General features: G+C 35.6%; 2 protein-coding genes across 3 annotated transcripts; one reads left to right on the forward strand and one right to left on the reverse strand.

Moving 5' to 3' along the window:
- The first annotated feature begins 712 nt into the window (after positions 1–712).
- On the forward strand, positions 713–8719 carry LOC105334548 (beta-1,3-galactosyl-O-glycosyl-glycoprotein beta-1,6-N-acetylglucosaminyltransferase). Its single transcript, XM_066077130.1, has 4 exons — positions 713–838; positions 2605–3666; positions 6247–6473; positions 8226–8719. Exons 2-4 carry the CDS (start codon positions 2657–2659, stop codon positions 8534–8536), a joined length of 1548 nt encoding a protein of 515 aa, XP_065933202.1. The 5' UTR covers positions 713–838; positions 2605–2656; the 3' UTR covers positions 8537–8719.
- Positions 8720–9235: 516 nt separating this feature from the next.
- LOC105334549 (uncharacterized) lies at positions 9236–14660 on the reverse strand. Of its 2 annotated transcripts, XM_011438056.4 has the most exons (10): positions 14478–14659; positions 13139–14329; positions 12947–13027; positions 12181–12351; positions 11985–12052; positions 11565–11766; positions 10889–11065; positions 10030–10214; positions 9764–9929; positions 9236–9335 (listed from the first exon to the last, which is right to left on the reverse strand). In XM_011438056.4, exons 2-10 carry the CDS (start codon positions 14319–14321, stop codon positions 9331–9333), a joined length of 2238 nt encoding a protein of 745 aa, XP_011436358.3. In that variant the 5' UTR covers positions 14322–14329; positions 14478–14659; the 3' UTR covers positions 9236–9330. The 2 variants fall into 2 exon arrangements, with proteins under 2 accessions (XP_011436358.3, XP_065933203.1); XM_066077131.1 differs by lacking the exon at positions 12947–13027 and having other exon boundaries at positions 14478–14660.
- Between the last annotated feature and the right edge of the window lie 5265 nt (positions 14661–19925).

Raw genomic sequence — 19925 nt, forward strand, 5'->3', positions numbered from 1 at the left:
ATCGGCTTGACCTTTAAGAGACTTAAAGGAGGCTGGATGGGGGCAGTGTGATGCAGATGGGACTCTGTTTACCCTAATCCTTTATATAATGTGTGATCTTGTTTTACCTTGTCCTTGTAATCCCGTGCAGTTTTACGCGGGCTGTCGGAAGTTTGACATCAAATTTACTGCTAGTTCGCGTGTCTTTTTCGTATAATAATCACCATTTACTGTAGTGCTTCGAACCTGAAGCACTACAATAATATTACATGAACCTTGTCCATCCTCTGTTCCAATATTGAAAGAATGTAGACAATGACATGGAAACGATTCCTGATTTTCTGCGATTCAAATGATAATAGTTTTGAAAGATATTAATAGTCAACAGTTAACAAGACAGGAATTATCAACATTTGAGGCCGGGATCTCCCGAACTCCCTTTCCTGTTTTTGGTTTAATAATCGATCGATTGTTTTGTTTGGGGTTTTTTCGGGGGAGGGGGGGGGGGGGTTGAAAGTAATATACACCATAAACAGGGAATAATTCGCCCTGTTTAATTTTCAATCATTTCACCCTCGTTGTCAGCGGGTGAAGTTATGTTGATTTTCAATATCTAATATTAAGTAACTTAAGTAACAAGTGTAGAAGGACGGAAATTACACGGGACCAAAATAACCCTGTATACAGTATCTTGATTAAAATAAAGATATAAAAGCAGTTATCTAAGAACACCCTTCCTATTTAAAGAAAGTTTTATAAATAAAAGGTTTTTATAAGTTTAATGGAAAATGCATCTAAAAAATTACCTATCCCCTTCCGGATAAGACATTTTGCATCTTTGCGGTTTTAACAAGTGCATGTGAGTTTTACTTTTTTACTTTTTACTTTTTTCCCTATCTGCTTTGGGTTATTGGGGTGGGTGTGTATACAATTGTTTATATACGTAATAAGTATAACAAATGCAAGCTAGTCAAATTTGTAAATAATGCACACTGTTGTAAAACTGCTAAAACAACGCTTTTGTATTACAAATCGACAACTTCGAACTAAAAAAATATCCTTTGATATACGTACATCTTAAATATGATGAAACAAAACTATCATTAATTCAAGTAATTAAAGATCAATTCAATTAAATGAGTACAAATAAACAATACATATGAATATGCACGAAGATCATTGATAGTACATGTAAACCATACCTATTTTAAAAGAATTACGATCGATGTTAAATATGAACGCAATTGATCACTTTATCCTAGAATTAATAAGATTAATGAATTCGATTTCCAAAAATTCAAGGTTTGCATGCGAAAATATATAATATTCGATAACCTTGACAAACGCTTGTCAACAGATCTAAAATTGATGCACACTCTGCAGGCTTCTAAAACATGTTAAAAGTAATATTTTAACAAACAAAAATTTATTGTATCTAAATGCGAGTTCATAAACATTCCAAAATACATGTAGCTTTCATACGGTTTTGTAAAGATACTAGGAGTAAAAAAATGAAAATGAGAATGCATACGTGTTGTAAAGTTTTCAGTAATACATGTATAGGTAAAGAACAAACAACCACACACGAGGACAAATTACAACTGTAAACGTTTTGAGTTGCTCCTATTCATAATTTTAAGATCAGTTTCGTTCACAGGTTCAAATTTGATTAGAAACATTAAATTCTAGTTCATGCTTACTGAGTATTGATAAAAAAAATCATTAATCCATTCGTACTTATATACATCTATTATATATAAATAAATAAATAAATAAATAAATGTGAATGTTTTCTTTAATAACACATAAAACAAACCAAAAAATAAAATTCTCTGTTTTTTTGCCTTAGAAACAAAATACTCGCCATTTTTGTGCACAGACTAAGGACTTACGCCTACCCATTAGCAGGCGAAGATTTAAGCCCAAATAGTCCCGACTAAGTTTCCGCCTTTTTGTGAAACGCAACTTAGTCTGGTTTTGAGGTTTAGTCCCTGATTTAGTCCGGACTAAGCTTACGCCTGGACGTAGGCCTTTTTGAGAAACGGGCCCCTGTACAAGTCTTCATATACATGTAGAAGCTACTTAATGTACTAATTTATGATAAATGTTTTATTTTAATCTATTTTAAAAGTGCAGCATTGATAGTAATATTTCAGTAGTTACCCACGAAATAATTTTAAAAGTTATCTTCCTGAAATAAACTAAAAAGAATAGAATGGATCTATTTTTAGACACCTCCACTCAGCATGAAACCCTGATAAGCATATCTTATAACAACCATTTCACCGCCATATATACAGAAATTCATAATCAATAGTCTTGCACTAAATGAAATCCGTATAGCAGAAACATTAATTTCTTTCAAACTACGTTGCAAACATAGAGCTTGCCGAAGTCTGATAAAATTCCATGCACTCTGAGGAAAACAAGGGAAAGGGTACCCGGTAAACATCGCGGGTTCCTCGTTATCAGAGACACACCTTGCAGTTTATTTACGGTCATAATCTTACCCACCACTTTGATTTTACCAAAATCCTGTTATTTTTAGTATACCCGGAGTCTCTGTGTCAGATATGGACGTACCTTATCACCTCTCTTAAAATGTGATCATCCTTTCATTTTCAGGTTACTGTAGCTTGATTGTCAAAATTGTGGACAAAGTAGATCTTTTCGTAACATGCGGACATCATCGAAAACGTTAAGGAAACTCTTTACAATTTGTTTTATTCTCGTCACTCTGTTGCTTGGAATCCACGTGTGGATATCAAATGATGCAACCGAAGCCGCGAAGACACAGGAACCGTACCAGTTTCTGGCCAAGGACTTGAAATACAACAAAAATTCGACTTTGACTTTACATGGGGCTTTCAAAAATCGAATTAATTCTGATATTATTCTGGAAATCGATAATATATCATCGGTAATCAAAGATATAATACATGACTATGAAGGCAGGAAAGCCTCGCAGAGAGCCCTGTTAATGACCCAAAGGGAGAAATTCGGTGCCAGTGCTCCAAAAAATGCGACACTCGTCTCCTACTCTCCGCTTTATAGGTCTTCAGAAAGAAACGTTACCCAACCACAACAGTTCAGTTTTCTGGGTAAGCAGAGACACAACCTAGAAAATGTCAACTGTCGACTTCTTTTTGAAGGCGACACAAAGGAAGTGGCAAAAGCAAAACGATTGAGCAAATCGTTTCCGAAGTCTGATCCGGGAAAGACATTTGCAGGTCAGACAAGAAATTGTTCTGCTTTTGTACATTCCCGGGGATACATGATGGACTCCTTGACCGAGGAGGAAAATAACTTTCCCCTGGCCTATGGCATCATGGTCTATAAGAGCCCGGAACAGTTTGAAATCCTACTCAGAGCCATCTACCGGCCGCAGAATATCTATTGTGTTCACGTGGACAAGAAAACGACGAGCGTCGTCTTCAAAGAGTTTGAGAGCATTGCTCATTGCTTCCCAAACGTATTCCTGGCTTCCACGAGAATAGCTGTGCACTGGGGATACGTCAGTGTTCTGACGCAAGAATTAGTTTGTATGAAGGACCTACTCAAGTACAAAAAGTGGAAGTATTTTATTAATCTGACTGGCCAGGAATTTCCTCTTCGGACTAATTACGAGCTTGTGAAGATATTGAAAATTTATAACGGTGCAAATGATTTAGAAGGAACAGTTCAACGGTAAGAAAGAGTGTCAGTTTGAGTAAGTAGTTCTAGGAATTAATCATCACATCATGGCTGAGTTCCAGTCACACAACCATTGAGATCCTTAAAATTGACAAATTTCGTATAATTATATCCGTGTATTATACGGTTAATTCATTTTGTGGGATTTTTTCAAGACTTTTTTTTCAATATGTCATCAGTATATTGCTCTTGCCATTGAAACCAAGCGAGTCTAGGTTTACTTTTCTTCAAATTATTCAATGGCAATAAACCAAAATGTTAAAATTTGTTCAGATAATAAATGGCTTGACCTTTCAGTTTAACCGTTTTTATTTTTCAACGGATTTAAAAGCATCAAGAGGAATGCATTTATATAAATCTGTAATCTATACCCTGAAAGTGTATTGAGACTTGTTGGTGGTCTAACTATGTGACAACCGAACAAAATCTCATATACTACCTGATAGTAAAACAATTTTTTCAAGAAAAGCAGATGAACATGGTTTTTAGCAGTTTAGTGGTACACAAAATATGGTATTAGGTTAAAAAAAAGAAGTAATATAAAGCTTTATTTATGCCGTAGTCATTCGTTTTTTTGGTTTTTGTTTTTTTTTTTGCAGTGTTGGAACTTTATTTCGTACGATAAGCTATATTAGATCTAAAGAGAACCTTCTGACAAACTGCATGAAACATCTCTCAATGACTCCTGACCGCTTGATCATAACAATAAATCGTTTGAACAGGACACTGTCTTAATTTTAGTTGGTATCAATAACAAGTTTACTATTTTATTTTTCGTGTTTAAAGTGATAAACTTAATTATTTATAAAGCTTAAGCGAAACTGAATGTCGGTGGTCTAGTTGCTAGCGAGATACAGAGATCGCAATTCCTTGTTATGTAAACAAAACACGTACCCTGTTCAAAACACGTACCCTGTTTTGGTTTACAAATAAGTTACTGCAATTAACGTGAATTTCAAATTGAAGCCAAAATCTTACAAACTTGAAAAACTTGGATTTTGCTCAAAATATTTTTCATATAGAAGAAATGGTTTAAATGTGAATTTTTGACTATTAAAAAGGTTATGTAAACAAATACTTGGCACTAATCTTGTATACCAAACAGAGAATTGCGAACCCTTTATCTTGCAACTCGACAGCTTCTATTTAAATCTTTCATACTTTGGAAATGGTATTCAAAATATAAGAAATGGGGTTTTTTTCTTGAAAATTTTCAGTTGAAATCATTATCAATTTCATTAATAAATGATTAATTTTTTAAGCTGCTCCGTACATTTTTGCGTTTCTAACTGAAAGAGACCACTTGGGTTTTGATTGAAAATTCATTCATTATCACAGAACAGACCGAGAATAAATAGCGTTACCTATATAAACGCTCACCTGGAAAATGTCTTTTCTTAACGTTCATTTCGACTTGTGAACACAATTCTATCGATAACATACAATGTGGTCAAATAAGTGAAGTAAAATACCCGTACCTGTAAATTGCGTCAAACATACCGGTATCTTTGATACTTAGAGACATTATAGTAAGCCAGCAGTTCAGATGCTTAAGTTACATCTCGCTTACAGACTAACGCTAACTGGCGAAAACCGAAAGAAAAACATATAGCAAAAAACTACATTCAACCCCCCCCCCCCCCAAAATAAAAAAAACAACAACAAACAAAACGAACATCACTAGTATCATACATGTACATGCTTAACATCAACGACAGGAGAATTTCGAGTAGTCCATAGTATACTGAGGGTCTATAAGGAAATTACCAAGACATCTGCACACTTCTATTTAATGATATATCGTACATGTTGAGGAAACTTTCTGAATGGATTGCACTTTAAAAGTGCAGAAGTGATACTAATATTTCATTAGTTACCCACAAAATAATGTCAAAAGTTATCTTACTGAAATAAACCACAAAAAAAAAATTGAATGGGTCTTTTTTTAGACACCTCCACCCAGCATGAAAACCTGATAAGGTATTCTTATAACTTTAATACTCAAGGAGACATTCTAGTAAGCAAGCAGTTTGAATATTAATCAAATTACATATCACTGAATTACATCAACTGACGTTCAACGGATAAAATGAAAATGGAAAGAAAAAAACCCCCATGAAATCTGCCTGTTGCCTGTTGAGGAAAGTAGTTCCCGACCCTGTCCAAGATTTCGCAGTCCGTCTACCATACCGACTATAACGGATAAGTTCACTTTCCAAATAAAAACGATGAACATGACACGAAACCAACAGTACGGTTATATCGGTTACGTCAGAAAACGTCTACATTATCGTTTGTTGGTCGGTTAAGGTCCTGGCCCCGGGGCTTTCAAACTAAGACGAGCTTACTTTAAACCTCAATCTCAACTTCACAAAAAGAATACTAGTATATATAGTGAAAACGTGAGACTGAGATCAACAGTGAGCTCATCTTAGTTATTTTGCCCCGGAGCCTGTTGTGACTCGGGTGAGACAAACATTAAAGGATTAGTCACACCTAACGGGATACCATAACCTACGTCCGACGTCCTACTCACGTCCTAACTTGAATTACATCTCAGTCTGTCTGTTTCAGTGCAAACAAAGTCCGGTGGCTGGCAGCCGGACCTCCGCCTCATCAGATCCACCCTGTGAAGGGATCTGTCCACATCACCGCAAACAGGGACTTTGTGGACTACGTCATCAATAACCCGGTGGCGAAGGACTTCTTAAACTGGAGCCGAAAAGTGGCGGTACCAGACGAGACGTTCTTCGCTTCTTTGAACCATAATCCTCATCTACGGATTCCTGGAACTTACAAGGGTAAAGAATGAGATCTAAACAGCAGAACTTTTGCTAAGAATATTTGAAATTTGTTTCATATTGTACAATAACATTTTAAATGGAGAGGTTCATTGTCACTGAATCGTAAGAAAGCTTACTCAGGATAAATGTTATAAATATCTAAAGGTAGACACTTAATGCTTTGTTTCATCTTAATGTTTTTTTTCTATTATGAACGGGAACCAAGCAAAATTTTCCATAGTAATTTATTTTGTTCTATACAGTCCAATAAATCCAAATGTTGTATAATTGAGGCGCAAGCGGGGTTTGCATATAAATATAAGTAATAAGGAATCATTCTTTGAGTATTATGAGGTGATAAGTTTAGTCGGGGCGTGGTCAAATCAAATAAAGCCCGAAGGGGTTTATGATAGATTTGACCACGCTTCGACCGAAATTATCACCTCATAATATTCAAAGAATGATTTCTTAATTATTACTTATATTTATATTTCCAATTTCTTCACTTTTTTAAAACAATATTTAAAAACCACTATTTTGTGATGTAGCACATGCAATGTATTGCTACGCGTCGCAGCCAATTCCGTTTTTCAGTTATGCTATAAGACACGCCCGTTTTGTGTCGCTAATCTTTTTTGAAATTATTGTGCTATAGGCTTCAAAATTGATTCGTAATGTTATAACAGACAAAAACATTTAAAAATGTATATTTATAAATATAAGTAAAAAGGAATCATTCTTTAAAAATTCAAAGAACGATTTCTTATTCCTTAAGTAGTACAGAGCAGATGACCGGAAACACAATTGTTTGTGGACGTCCAATATTGTCCAGACCTGAACAAATTGATAGATGTTATTTACATAAAACTGTTAAGGCTATTGTACAACGTATCTCTGCTCACTAAATAAGAATTTTTCTCCAGTTAACAACGATTTTCAAAAGAATTGAAAATGAACAAAAACAGTTTACTTTGCGTGAAAAAGTGACAAAAATTATTCCCAACCATTCTGTACAGTTATAATTTGAAAGATTAGATGCATCTTTATGAATGAATTCAATGGCTATAACAGTTTTATTTGAATGTGAACTGCTTTAGGGACGTTTATAAAGCTAACGCCTTCATGAAGATTGAATCATTGATTGAAACTTTATCACCATTTGTAATGCACCTTGTTATGGCCAAACATTCAATTTATCTAAAACGTAAAGTTATATTTGATTATTAAAAGTCAAGTACCTTTTGAAGAAATATCACAATCCAAAGCCGACATAAGTCTTTATTTAGAATTGAAATGCAATTAATTATTTTGAGGGTAAAATAACTACAGATTGTGAAAACACAATGTTTTAGAGCTAGTAGTGTAAACAAGTATAATTTATATGTCTCATACCCACTCCCTCTTCCATTTTCTATCTCCAAGCCTTTATGTCATTCTAAGCTGCCAAATATAAAAGGTCTTACAGAGTCAACTGCAAATAGACAAATTGAGTTTAGAATGAGCATACCACTTTGATATACTCTAGCTTTGATTTAACAATAATAAGATTCTCCAAACAACCTAGAATCTTTTTAAAAATATAATGCGCCATCTACTTGCAATAACAAGCCAATCTCTTCCTCTGAATGGACCCAATCTTTGGAATCATGGCAAACCCATATCACTGTCAGACCAACGATCAAAGTTTTATGCCAACACAAAAAAAAATAATGTACAAAACGGAGAAAGAAAGTATCTGATTAATTAACATCCGGGTGATTTGACTTTTAGGGGAGCCAGAGACGGACCGCGAAGAGAAGCCGTTCCTAACCCGATTCAAGAACTGGGGCACGGGGGTCTTCAACTGGCCGTGCTACGGCCGCCGTGTGAGACAGATCTGTATATTCGGGATCGGGGACCTCCCGCTGCTGGCGAGGAGACCAGAGTTCTTCGCCAACAAGTTCTACTTGTACTATCAGACCTACGCCCTACAGTGTTTGGAGGAGCTCCATTTTAACAGAACTCGGGACGAGTACCTTCAGCGGCTGGACTTTCAGACTGATTATTATGAAAATTTAGAATTTATTAAGCATGTTGTGTAACATACACATTTATGGACACTGTTTGAGCTGGTGATAAAAATGATGATGATCTTGTACATGTTCATTCCATTTTATATGTATACCATCATATTCATATTGTTGTTAAGATAAATTATATTGTAACAATTCTCTAAATTATTGTGAATTTGATAATGAAAGAGAATAAAAGTTATCGTTATTTAACTCACTCACCCGTGCCTCTTACAGATTGAGCAAGTTTTGAAAATCCATCTATATATATTAATTAGCAGCATGCTTAGTGTCTCTTTGATGATCGTGACAAAAGTCTTGAAAGGAAAATGGAATCGTTCTGGAACATTTATCAAGTTTACCTAAATGGCACTATATATAACATATTTGTAAGAGTGTATTATCATACTTAAAAGATGCGATCTTTCAAACAATGTACGGACCGCAAATCAGCACTGCTCGATGTCACGAATGCAAAAGGGTACATTAACACCAAGAAAGATAACTTATATTAAATGAAATCGAAGTTGTTAATAAATAAAAAATTATTATTTTACGTTAATTTTTTTTTATTTCTGGCGTCTGGCATTATAAAGTACTCCTGTAAAACGAAGTAGATAGTCTCCAATACTTTTGCAATGATCGAAGCGTATGCACACTTATGTTCCGCTAGAAATCTATAATTAAATTTGTGAATGACATTTATTTCAAGGGGAAACAAAACAATATTTGTTAGTGTGTATATTGTTTTATTGACAAAATCAGTGTAGAAAAACATGATACTAGGAACAGGTGGATATTCGCCACAGGTCTCAAATTCCTTTTCAACCTGTATAAAAGAAAAAAAACAAACAAACAAAATAAAAAGGTTATTGTTTTAACAACTTTGATATAATATATAAACATCAAGCTAGGCTTCAAGCTATTTTTTAAGGGGGTTCAATTGTAGACAAACACAGAAAAATATTTCAGAATTGGAGTGGGGGGGGGGTGGTCACGAAATTACAATTGCAAATGAGCCCACATTTTATATTGTAATCCAAACACTATTAATTCTATACTGTACGCGTGCAAGTACACTAGTGATATACACATTTTAGCAAATAACTGCTTTTTTGTTAAAAGCAATAAAAATGATAACATCCTAATTAAGGACAACGGCCGTGGATCGATTTTCAACCATTAATCCAGGAATCCAATATAATACCTATGGTAATTGGTTTACAGTAACAGTTAACAGTTTATGTCTGAATTTACCGTTGTATACTTTGTTGTTAAATGCCATGGACACCCCGGCCTTGTTGCCACCTTGGCGGAAAGGATTTCCGCCAGGATTTGTCTCCGACATTCCTCCATAGTTATTGTTGGATTTAAACATCGTACCGTATGATCCTTTGCTGTATTGATTCGGATTTGAATTCATCTAAAAAATTATAAAAAGATATAATTTTGTTATTTTAGTTCTGAATGCATATTAAATCAATTCAAATTAGATCGTAAGCAGTTCTATAAAATAAACATACATTAGAGTTAAATGGATTAGATATAAGATCATTATAATTATCCACGTGACGATCAAATGGGGTTTCAAATCCAGTGGAACTTCCGCCAGCTGCGTTGTTCCCGCTGACGTATGCGGCCGCATTTCCGGCGTTGTATTGCGCTGATCCAGAAGAATATCCGCTGGAATCTACACCGTATGATCCTCCTTAAAAGTTACACAATATCAAAAGTCTGTCCGGAAGTAGCATATAAAAAGTATTATTAAGACCCTCTACTATAAGAGATGCAATAGTAAATGCTTGGATATTTACATGTATGTATCCAACCGACAAATATGTCTCCTTAGCAAAGCAGCATCTATAGTCTGTCCCAAGATATCTTGGATTCACATTTTGCTTAATTGCTTGATATTTATAAATACCTCAGGGTTCAAACGATGTTTTTTCAAAAGTATAAAAAATTTCCAAGATTTCTCAGTCGAAACGCCCCTGTTAGCGTATCAGGTTTCAATACAATGCTAAAAAATGTGATGTCCACGGAGATTTTGTATTGCAGCAAGCCCGGATGATAACGTTGAAAAATTGCGCGATGTATTCCGAGTGTATTCCGAATGGAGTAAAGATGTAAACATTCCCCATTATAAATCTCCGTAAGGAATCTGTTTTCGTTCCTGTGAATTTTTCTGAGTGACAGTTGATAATGTGTCAATGAAATTATCTTATAAATTATCCCTTTCAACTATTACAAGTGCACTTCTTTCACAGGTATGTGTATTTTTTAAAAAAAATCGTCCAAATGTGCTGCATAAATATCTTGGGACAGACTATAGAGCCACATGTAAACGTGAACCCTGACAGGCTGATGAGATCGGTCATTTACCTGAGTATCCTACAGCTGCAAAGTTGTGTCCACCGAGCGAGGAGGCTGCATCCACTTGGTAGTTGGAGCCTTTGTATTGATTTCCGGTATGAGAACTGAACGGACCTTGTACGTGCTTGAATGGTCTGGTATCGAACGGACCTGGCTCATCCGTCTGCTTTCCGCCAGACAGAGAACCTTCAAAATAGGCTGCGTCGTTACTGTTTTGATGGGATTATGTAGCGCTTAGACCTTTAGAAAGATTATTAAAACAACCAGAAATGTGACCTATCAGTCGGTATTTTATTTTGATCGCAAAAATAATCATTTTGATTCTTTTGATTGTCAGGATGATGAAAGCTTATTAATGTTTTACTCTAAAAAAAAACTCTTGCTTGCTAGTGCATGGTAACGACTATTCAGACTGTTTTGAAACGGTCGTTGTTGAATATTGCAGTAATTGATGAAACTCTGGCTCACATGACCATTGTTTTCTCACAAGTGGAATAACCACGTTGTTGAATTACCGGCAGAACATTCACTGTTAACTTACCGGTAAAATTACGAGCCTAGTGGTGTTTGACATACTTGCGGATTCTAAACAGCCTAGTCGTTGATATAATTTACCGATGAATCGGTCAATGTTGACTTACCGGTTTAACTATGCATATGGCTATCCTAATTGTGGTTTACTTACCGGTGGAGCTATGGCTCGCCTGGCCGTTAACACCGGTGCTATAGGATGATCCATAGGACCCCGTGTTAGAAACTTGAGGGGCACCAGTGTATTCATGACCACCAAACGGTTTATCCACAAGTTGATTGTCGTAATTTTTTGGGTTGTACATCTGTGACAACATCTGTTCGTATTTCGCTGTATCAAATCGCGATGGCTGTCTCTGAAAGTCAATCAAAAAATGAATGACGAATAGATAAAAAAAAAACCACACACACTAAATTATACACTGGCCAAGGTTGATCTATATAAGGATAGTCTATTCTGGTTTTCATCAATTTGCCCCCATCCTTCAAAAATAAAAAAACCCACAAAGATAACTGTAGTACGTTGTCTTTGATTATCATCATACTGTAACCGTTACCATGGTTTCACACGTACCTCTCCTAAGCTTGTGTCGGTGTTGACAAACAATGCTTCATGAGAATTATCTGTTTGGAAACTTCCACCTTTCAAAACATTAAAGATACTTTTGAAAAAGTCCCCTTTGAATTATTGGCACTAGCAAAAGACGTGAGAAAAGATTTCAAAAGCCCAAAAGGCCTCAAATTCCTAGCAATGATATACCAATGGTTACCTCCAAATCCCCCTGGTCTTGAAGAATCAGTTCCGGCATAGAACGACCCTCCGGCTAATCCGCCAGGGCCCCCGTCTGTTCCAGTGTCAGTGGTAAACGCTGACCCAGCGAGTCCCCCCGGGCCAACAGGGGACTGGGCCAGGGAGTTCGAGCCAATTGGGTTACCTACGGCTGGAGAAGATACCTTCGTTTTAGTTATTAAAAAAGAATGCAAGGTTAATTAAATCCAAAGTAGTGTATAACGTTTTTTTTTATAGAAAGGGCATGTAAAATGCTATACCATCGCAAATTAACATTTGCAACTGTATATAAATATGACTACAGAGCTTTGTATAACGTGTTTGCAGATTGCTAGTGAGGTTAGCCATCGAAAATATTTTTTATGAACTGAATTTAAGGTGGTATGGGACACCTCCATATCATGTCGTACTTCCTGTCGAAATAAACAATAAAATCAAGAATAATCTTATAATATTTTTTAAAATTGTTAACTAAAAGCGAAGCGAAATTGGTTAGAGCGTTAATTACGAATCTCTAAGTCAAGATTTCGAATCCTGCTGAGGCTGTTTTTTAATTTTCACCTTTCAAAAAATATTTAAAACATATTTTTGGTCAAATATTATAAAATTCTACACCGGTAAAAGTATTTTAATTATAATACATATGTACTTTTATCCACATTTATATCGACAGATGTCCCGTACCCCCTTAAAGATAAATGTACAAGGATACTATGAATTAGGTTGTAACTTGAGTATTGTATTACCATTGTTTGTTGCCATAGCCCCACCCATACTTCCGAAGTCGACCCCCTGAAACTTCGACGCGTCAAAAGGATTTTTTCCGTCTACAAGTTTGAATTGAAGTAAGTTTATCTATGATTACTTGTGATTACAAAATATTTGTTATAATTTTATGTACATGTAGGTATGGTGAAACGTCATTGTTATTGCTTTACCTAGGTTCGAATCTGTGGTTTTAAAAGGAGATTGGTTTGACCCTGCGTTACTAGCGGTGTTAAACGGACTCGACATTTTCCCACCGTTAGCATTAAAAGGTCCGGAATCCCCCGCGTTTCCCGCTGTGTTGAATGGTCCCTTGCCCATCCCTCCACCGCTGCCAGCGTTACTAAATGGGCCTGCACTTCCACTTCCCGAACTCGCACCCCCACTGTTTCCACCTCCGGTAGAAAAAGGACCAGAACCACCATTTAAACCGGAACCTCCTCCATTTCCGGCTGTGTTAAAGGGTCCCTTGCCCATACCCCCTCCAATACCATTATTGCTAAAGGAACCTGCACCTCCTCCCGAATTCATTCCCCCGTCCACACCATTTCCAGCCGAAAAAGGACTGGAACCACCATTTAAACCGGAACCTCCTCCATTTCCGGCTGTGTTAAAGGGTCCCTTCCCCATACCCCCTCCAATACCATTATTGCTAAAGGAACCTGCACCTCCTCCCGAATTCATTCCCCCGTCCACACCATTTCCAGCCGAAAAAGGACCGGAACCACCATTTAAACCGGAAAGACCAGATCCTCCTCCATTTCCTGCTGTATTAAAGGGCCCTTTGCCAAATCCTCCACCACTACCCGCGTTACTGAACGGACTACCGGCACCGCTCCCTGATCCGCCATTATTATTACCAATTCCGGTGGAAAATGGGCTTTGACCGCCATCAAAACCACCTGAACCGCCATTAAAATCACCCGAACCGCCATTACCATTAGCAGAGAATGGACCGCCTCCGCCTTTTCCATTGGAATTGAATGATCCTCGGCCCCCAGAAAAATTATTGTTCATCCCGTTATTATCGAAGTAGCTTCCTTTCCCGTTTCTGATTGTATCAATCGTACCAGCTCCACCGCCAAAGCCACTGGCGCCACCAGTAAAACCCCTCCCACCATTGTCTAAATTCGCAACGTTGTTAGTAGAACTGAATAATCCCCTATCACTCTCTGGAAACCCAAGACTTGCTGGAGGGACATTTCCTGAGCTCCCAAGTTCTGAACCGCTGAATTGGTTTTCTTGGAAACCATTTCCAGTTCCCCTTCCGTCAACATATTTTCGCTTGTCAAACCCGATTCCATTTATTGTTTTAAGTGTCAAGAAAAAGAGGAAGACAGATACCCGCAGCGTCATTTTTTGTTCTACCAATAAAGATCAAGCAAACAAATTCTAAAATCGTGTTACATTATTAAACATTTGATTTAGAGCGAAGACTTCAAATTAATTAATTTTATTTGATTAAAATGGAGCATCATAATTTAAGAAAAAAATTTAAATTCTCATTCTTACTTTATTGATGTATTTTAATTCCTGGGTCAAAGTTTCGTCGCCGAGGGGTTAATTCATCGACAAGCCGTTCTGCCTTGTCTTCCGGGCACCTGCTTCTTATCGGTGAGGTCCGGTGATTATCTCCCCTTTCCAATATACTGATAGATTGTAATGCCATAACTTCGTGGACACTACAAGTTACATTTAATGATATAACTTTAAATTTTTGCGTGTGCTACCGAAATTAATCGATTGCAACAAACCCAACGAACTTCCTTTACATTTATTTTACCCCGTCCTCTCGGAACTATACGGCTTAGAACACTTCTAGTCTGCCCCAACGAATACGGCGCCAATATAAAATACAGTGTATAATGGATTGCGTAAGCGATCAAAAAACTCGCTTTGTCGAAAGAAAAAAACAAATAAAGCTAAAATTTGAATTTGTTGTTAAAATTTAAGTTCAAAAACAGTTTTTTTAAACACTTTTTTCTATGGATGCCAACGAGTACTCGAGTACTCGACTATCGCTCGGTCACACCTATCATCGACTAAATTTTTTTAGTCGATTACTCGTTATAAAGTGAAAAAAAAATTCAAAACATTTTTTTTTCTTAACGCAGCAGTTTTTGGGCTTCGAATAAAAACAAGAGTTTTCTTTTCTCGGCCTTTTTGATCATGTTACATTGTACACTCTGTTCCATCGAAAGGGTGTCCCTGGTATATTTCAAGCGGCTTAAACTTGACCTCTTTTGAATTTGTAGACCAAATCATTGTTTTGAATAGAAGTACTTAAGCAAACATGTACATCTACTTGAAGAGACAAGTTTATGGTTCTTCTAATCAGTTATATTTGTTGGATTAGATGTTTATATTAATAATTTTTTTTATCATATCATCTCAAGTGTGACCTTTTAACATTAAGTATGTTTTAACAATAATTAAGATGATTTTTAAAGCGCTAAGCATATCTGCAGCGCTTTTTTGTCGCCAGATTTCTAAACCTACTTCCACTTTCGTTTTCGCGTTTCCTAAATATCGCCACCTACTGGCGGATGCTGGAGACTTATGCAGTCGGAACCCCCCCCCCCCCCCCCTTTCTTTGGGTCATATGATTTTTTTTGAAAGCGTTTAATGCCTATTTAAAGGCATTTTTTTCAATTTGTATTAGAAATACTGTAATTATCTCAAATAAATGCTTTTAAAATTGCTTAATATTTAAAGAATTTCGTATTACGTCCCATAATTTTGTTCTTATATGAAAAACCCTACCGATTTTTTTTTTATCGAAATAGAGTACATTGTACTCCCCTATAGAATCCGGTGTTTACTAAACTGAGTAAACATAAGGAAAATTAAATTTTATTAATGATTTAATTTATGTGCAGTATGGACATATTACGCAGTAATAAAAACACTTAGTAACAGTAAATATTGAAAGTGATGTGTAGGGTTCAACATTGCTATGAATTTAATATAACTATTAGTTATTTAATTCGCGTGTTATGTGATAACTGTACCCATTATATAGGTATATATGAAATGAAACTATTTGTCAATTTAATATTGCTTGTAAACGTCGAAAATATTCTAAAAGTTTTCTGAGTTCAATTTTTCTAAAAGAACCAATACCCTATTACATGGTTACGAGTTTTCTTTAATACGACCTCTGATACGCTGGTGTAAACAGTTCTTCCATCCAATGGCAATTTCTCGGGCCTATCCGGCAGACCTTGTATGTATTGCAGGTGTCACTACAGTATTCAAGTTTACTATATATCCCTACCATAAATGTGCATCTTTAGATTCAAGTTATAAATTCAAAACAAATTTCTGCGAAAATGCTTTTGATTTTTTTTTAAAACAACACTAAGTCTTCTTCTCCAATTTAGTATCATCCAGCAAAGCACGAAAGTTTGTTTACGTCGAAGTTACACGTGTGCTTGAAAAGCACAAGACCACAAGCCAAGAACTTATTACCCGTCTTCCCATTAAAAAACAACACACATCACAAAAAAATGACCTAGCTCACATTATTACAAAACGTGAATAGTCAGACATCTGACACATTTTTTTTTCATCTCATAATAAGGTAGCCCCTGTCGCAGGCGGAAACGGCCCAAATTCGAAGGTGAATTCGGGAATGGTTTTGCCTCAGCTAGGTTTTGACGTGAACCTACGGTGAAATATACTGTTGTGACATCTGCATAGGAGTCCATGACAACATCCTTTTCATAAAACTTGTTAAAAACACCACACTTTTTACGTCTGATGAGATGTGAGCTAGACTTCATCAAATTCAATGATATACCCTGAAATGTTCCCCAGAAGAGACCGTCTAGTTGATGCTTAAATGAAAAGAAGCGACTCCATTTTGATATTCTAACATCAGGTAATGTTAATACATTAGTGGTCTTTGCATGGTGTATTGTAAAATAAGGCTGGAAATATTGTTCGAATACCAAAGCTTATATTTTGAAGAATAAGTAGTAATCCCTGCAAGGCAGATCTGTAATGCGATTAGTATTATCTTACTTCTGTCAAAACTTTTTGGCTTTTTATTTTACAATAATATTGGTATCGTAATTTGCCACTGTATTTTTTTTTAGAGTTCATCAATTTTTTTTTTTGGGGGGGGGGGGGGGGGGTTGGGGGGTTGGAAGTTGTCGGATGTAAAAACAAAGAAATGATGAAAATTAGCAAATAAAAATAAATAAATATTAATCATCATTTGATCGTTGTTATTGGCGACAATCTTATTTTACTTTATTTTCTTCACAAGAAGCATGCACTCTGTAGCTCTGCTTAACAGTCGCGAAATCTGTTTAAAACTAACAAGCAAATTTTATTATAATCAAAGTATTGAAGAACTGACGGGAGTTGATTTTGTCGATGTTTATTTATTAACATCAATGATATGTTATTTTGCATGACAAGTACATGTACATTTAGTTTCTAATTTGAATTACGCACATTTTTATAATATGAATTTTTGGACTTGTTCGATAAGAATGTCGAGAATTATCCATATGAATCATGTTAAATAATATTTAAAGATAAAATTAATTCAATCAAACTATGTATCAGTAATAGAAATATTTCTCGAAAATTGTATGGATCCACGCAATATTGAACTCTAGTCTAGTTCAACCAAACGCTCGGCTGACACCGTAAATCTCCGACAAACAAAAGAGACTCTCTGCTTGTTGGAGATCTACGGAGACATCCGAGCGTCGAGTTGAACGAGACTATATTGAACTCTGGCGTAGGAATACATACGACTACAAAAAATATCTAAATTGTTCGTACCATTAAAAATCTGACTATTTTCAAGGTATTTATAAATAAGTTTCCTTGAAAAACAATGCTTTAGCATACATTACATCGAATTTATCATTTGTTTTCAAGAACTAAGTCTTGTCAGCAGCGATGATTTGTGCCGAGGTCCAAACACTGTGTCACTTTCGGTTTGTCCGAGTAACTGCATAGGAGAGTTGATTAAAATCAAATCCCAAAAATGCTACAAATGATCTCGATTTCAAGAAATTGCTAAAAATTTAAAATCAAGCATTTTTTAAACATGCTTTAAGGCAGATTGTTATATTGTAAATTGGAAATTTTGACTTAACAGTCAAATGGATAAATCATTCTATGCTTCAAAAATAAAGATACACTTACATTTATTGCTAAATGCTTTTATTATGATTTTATAAAAAGTCATCAGCATTTTGTTTTCACTGTAACACGACAGCATGCATTAATCATTAAAAAGATTATGCATTCTATAACTGAGACATATCCAAATTCTACGTCATTTCAGAATTCTGAGTAAGTGCATTTTTCTCAATAACGAACAATAAGGTTCTTTACATGTATTTTTATATCAATCGATATATTTTTAACACTTTCTTCCCGACTTAGCGCTTTTCAGTACTTTCAGTACTTTGATTAAAATATATTTTGGGCAGAATGAAAGCCCCAGACTTCCAGACCGTATACTAGTATATTAAGCAATGCTTCCTACATAAGTGTCAAAAAGGGGCCAGGGCGTAGTAAAATTAGATCTAAGATTCATTTTTTTCATCTTCGACAATATCATAACCAAAGGAAGGGTGATCAATATCAGCAAGGGATTTGAAATGTGACCTCAAGTGAGACATTTACTTTGTTAACTTTTTTCCTACTGAATTTCGAAAAAAAGAAAGAACTAGAATTAATTAGATTTCCTTACATAGTTTTTAACAAATAACCTTTTTCATTCAGATATTTTCTTAGGTTTTTCCGTTCAAATATTTTGTAGAGCCTTTTACTTGACTTTTTAAAAAATTCATGATTTTCTACAGATTTGCTTTCGCTATTTCAGCTAGATAGCGCTTTACGATATATATTATATAATATAAACGCTTATTTTTAGTAATCCATGCTCGGTCTTATTTGTAGGTTCAGCATTACCTACTACATGTAAGTAGTATTACTCTTATTGACATGACGGAGACTGTACAGCTTATGATAGTCAGACATCACGAAAGCTAATTCATTCACAAAAGTTTCGACACAATACTCTAACACTGAATTAATAGATAAATCATTTTGGTTTAAGCATTCCTCTAATTTATGCACATTCTGCTGCAATGACAGTTTACACTCATTTACTTTCTTCCAGCGCTCTTCTTACATAATCATGTCTATGGTCTAATCTGAAAAAATAAAAAATGCTGACTGTGACTGATGTTAAGGGTTAAAAATAAACCGGTTCATTGGATAATTGTGCCAAACATTTTGGATGGTAATATCTGTGGAAACTGTGATGGAGAAGGATTTGGATTGAGAAAAGTTTGCCCGGTAGGGGGGATTCATTATGTGTAAAAGGTTTCAACCAAAATGAAACAAAACTATTATCAACAGGATTTGTCGCATGCTGATTTAAAAACCACAAATTAACCATGGGAAAAAATGTAAACCTCTTGCTTTTGATTCACTTATACAAAATGTACATCTTCTCACGAGATACGCGAACCTCATAGGAACCATCGTCAACGTTACATTTTAATGACAGAAATATAAAACTCAAACAGTTGGACGTTTTGATTTTCTGTAACGTAAGTATATATTTTTTTTTCATTGTTGTTTTTTTTCCTTTTTCGACATCAAATTCGCGGTATGCTTTGACATTAACCTGATTGTTGTAATTTTCGGTTTCAGAAGGCGCAGAAAAAAGTATCATAAAAAATTGCTAATTAGTTTTATTCTATTTTAAAACTCTGCAGCCAAATCCTACGGACAGGAATCAAAGTCCGTCCCCGATTCTGCAGTCTTGTTCAACCAGACCCTCGACTCTCTCCGTAAATCTCAGACAAGCAGAGATTGTCGAAATCTTACGGAGACGGCCAATCGTCTGGTAGAACTACCAGTTCTGAAGCGAGCGCTAAAAATGGCGGCTCGATCCAATATATGGACATAGTAGTACTT

Source organism: Magallana gigas, chromosome 2 (genome assembly GCF_963853765.1).
Source record: "Magallana gigas chromosome 2, xbMagGiga1.1, whole genome shotgun sequence".
Taxonomy (NCBI): domain Eukaryota; kingdom Metazoa; phylum Mollusca; class Bivalvia; order Ostreida; family Ostreidae; genus Magallana; species Magallana gigas.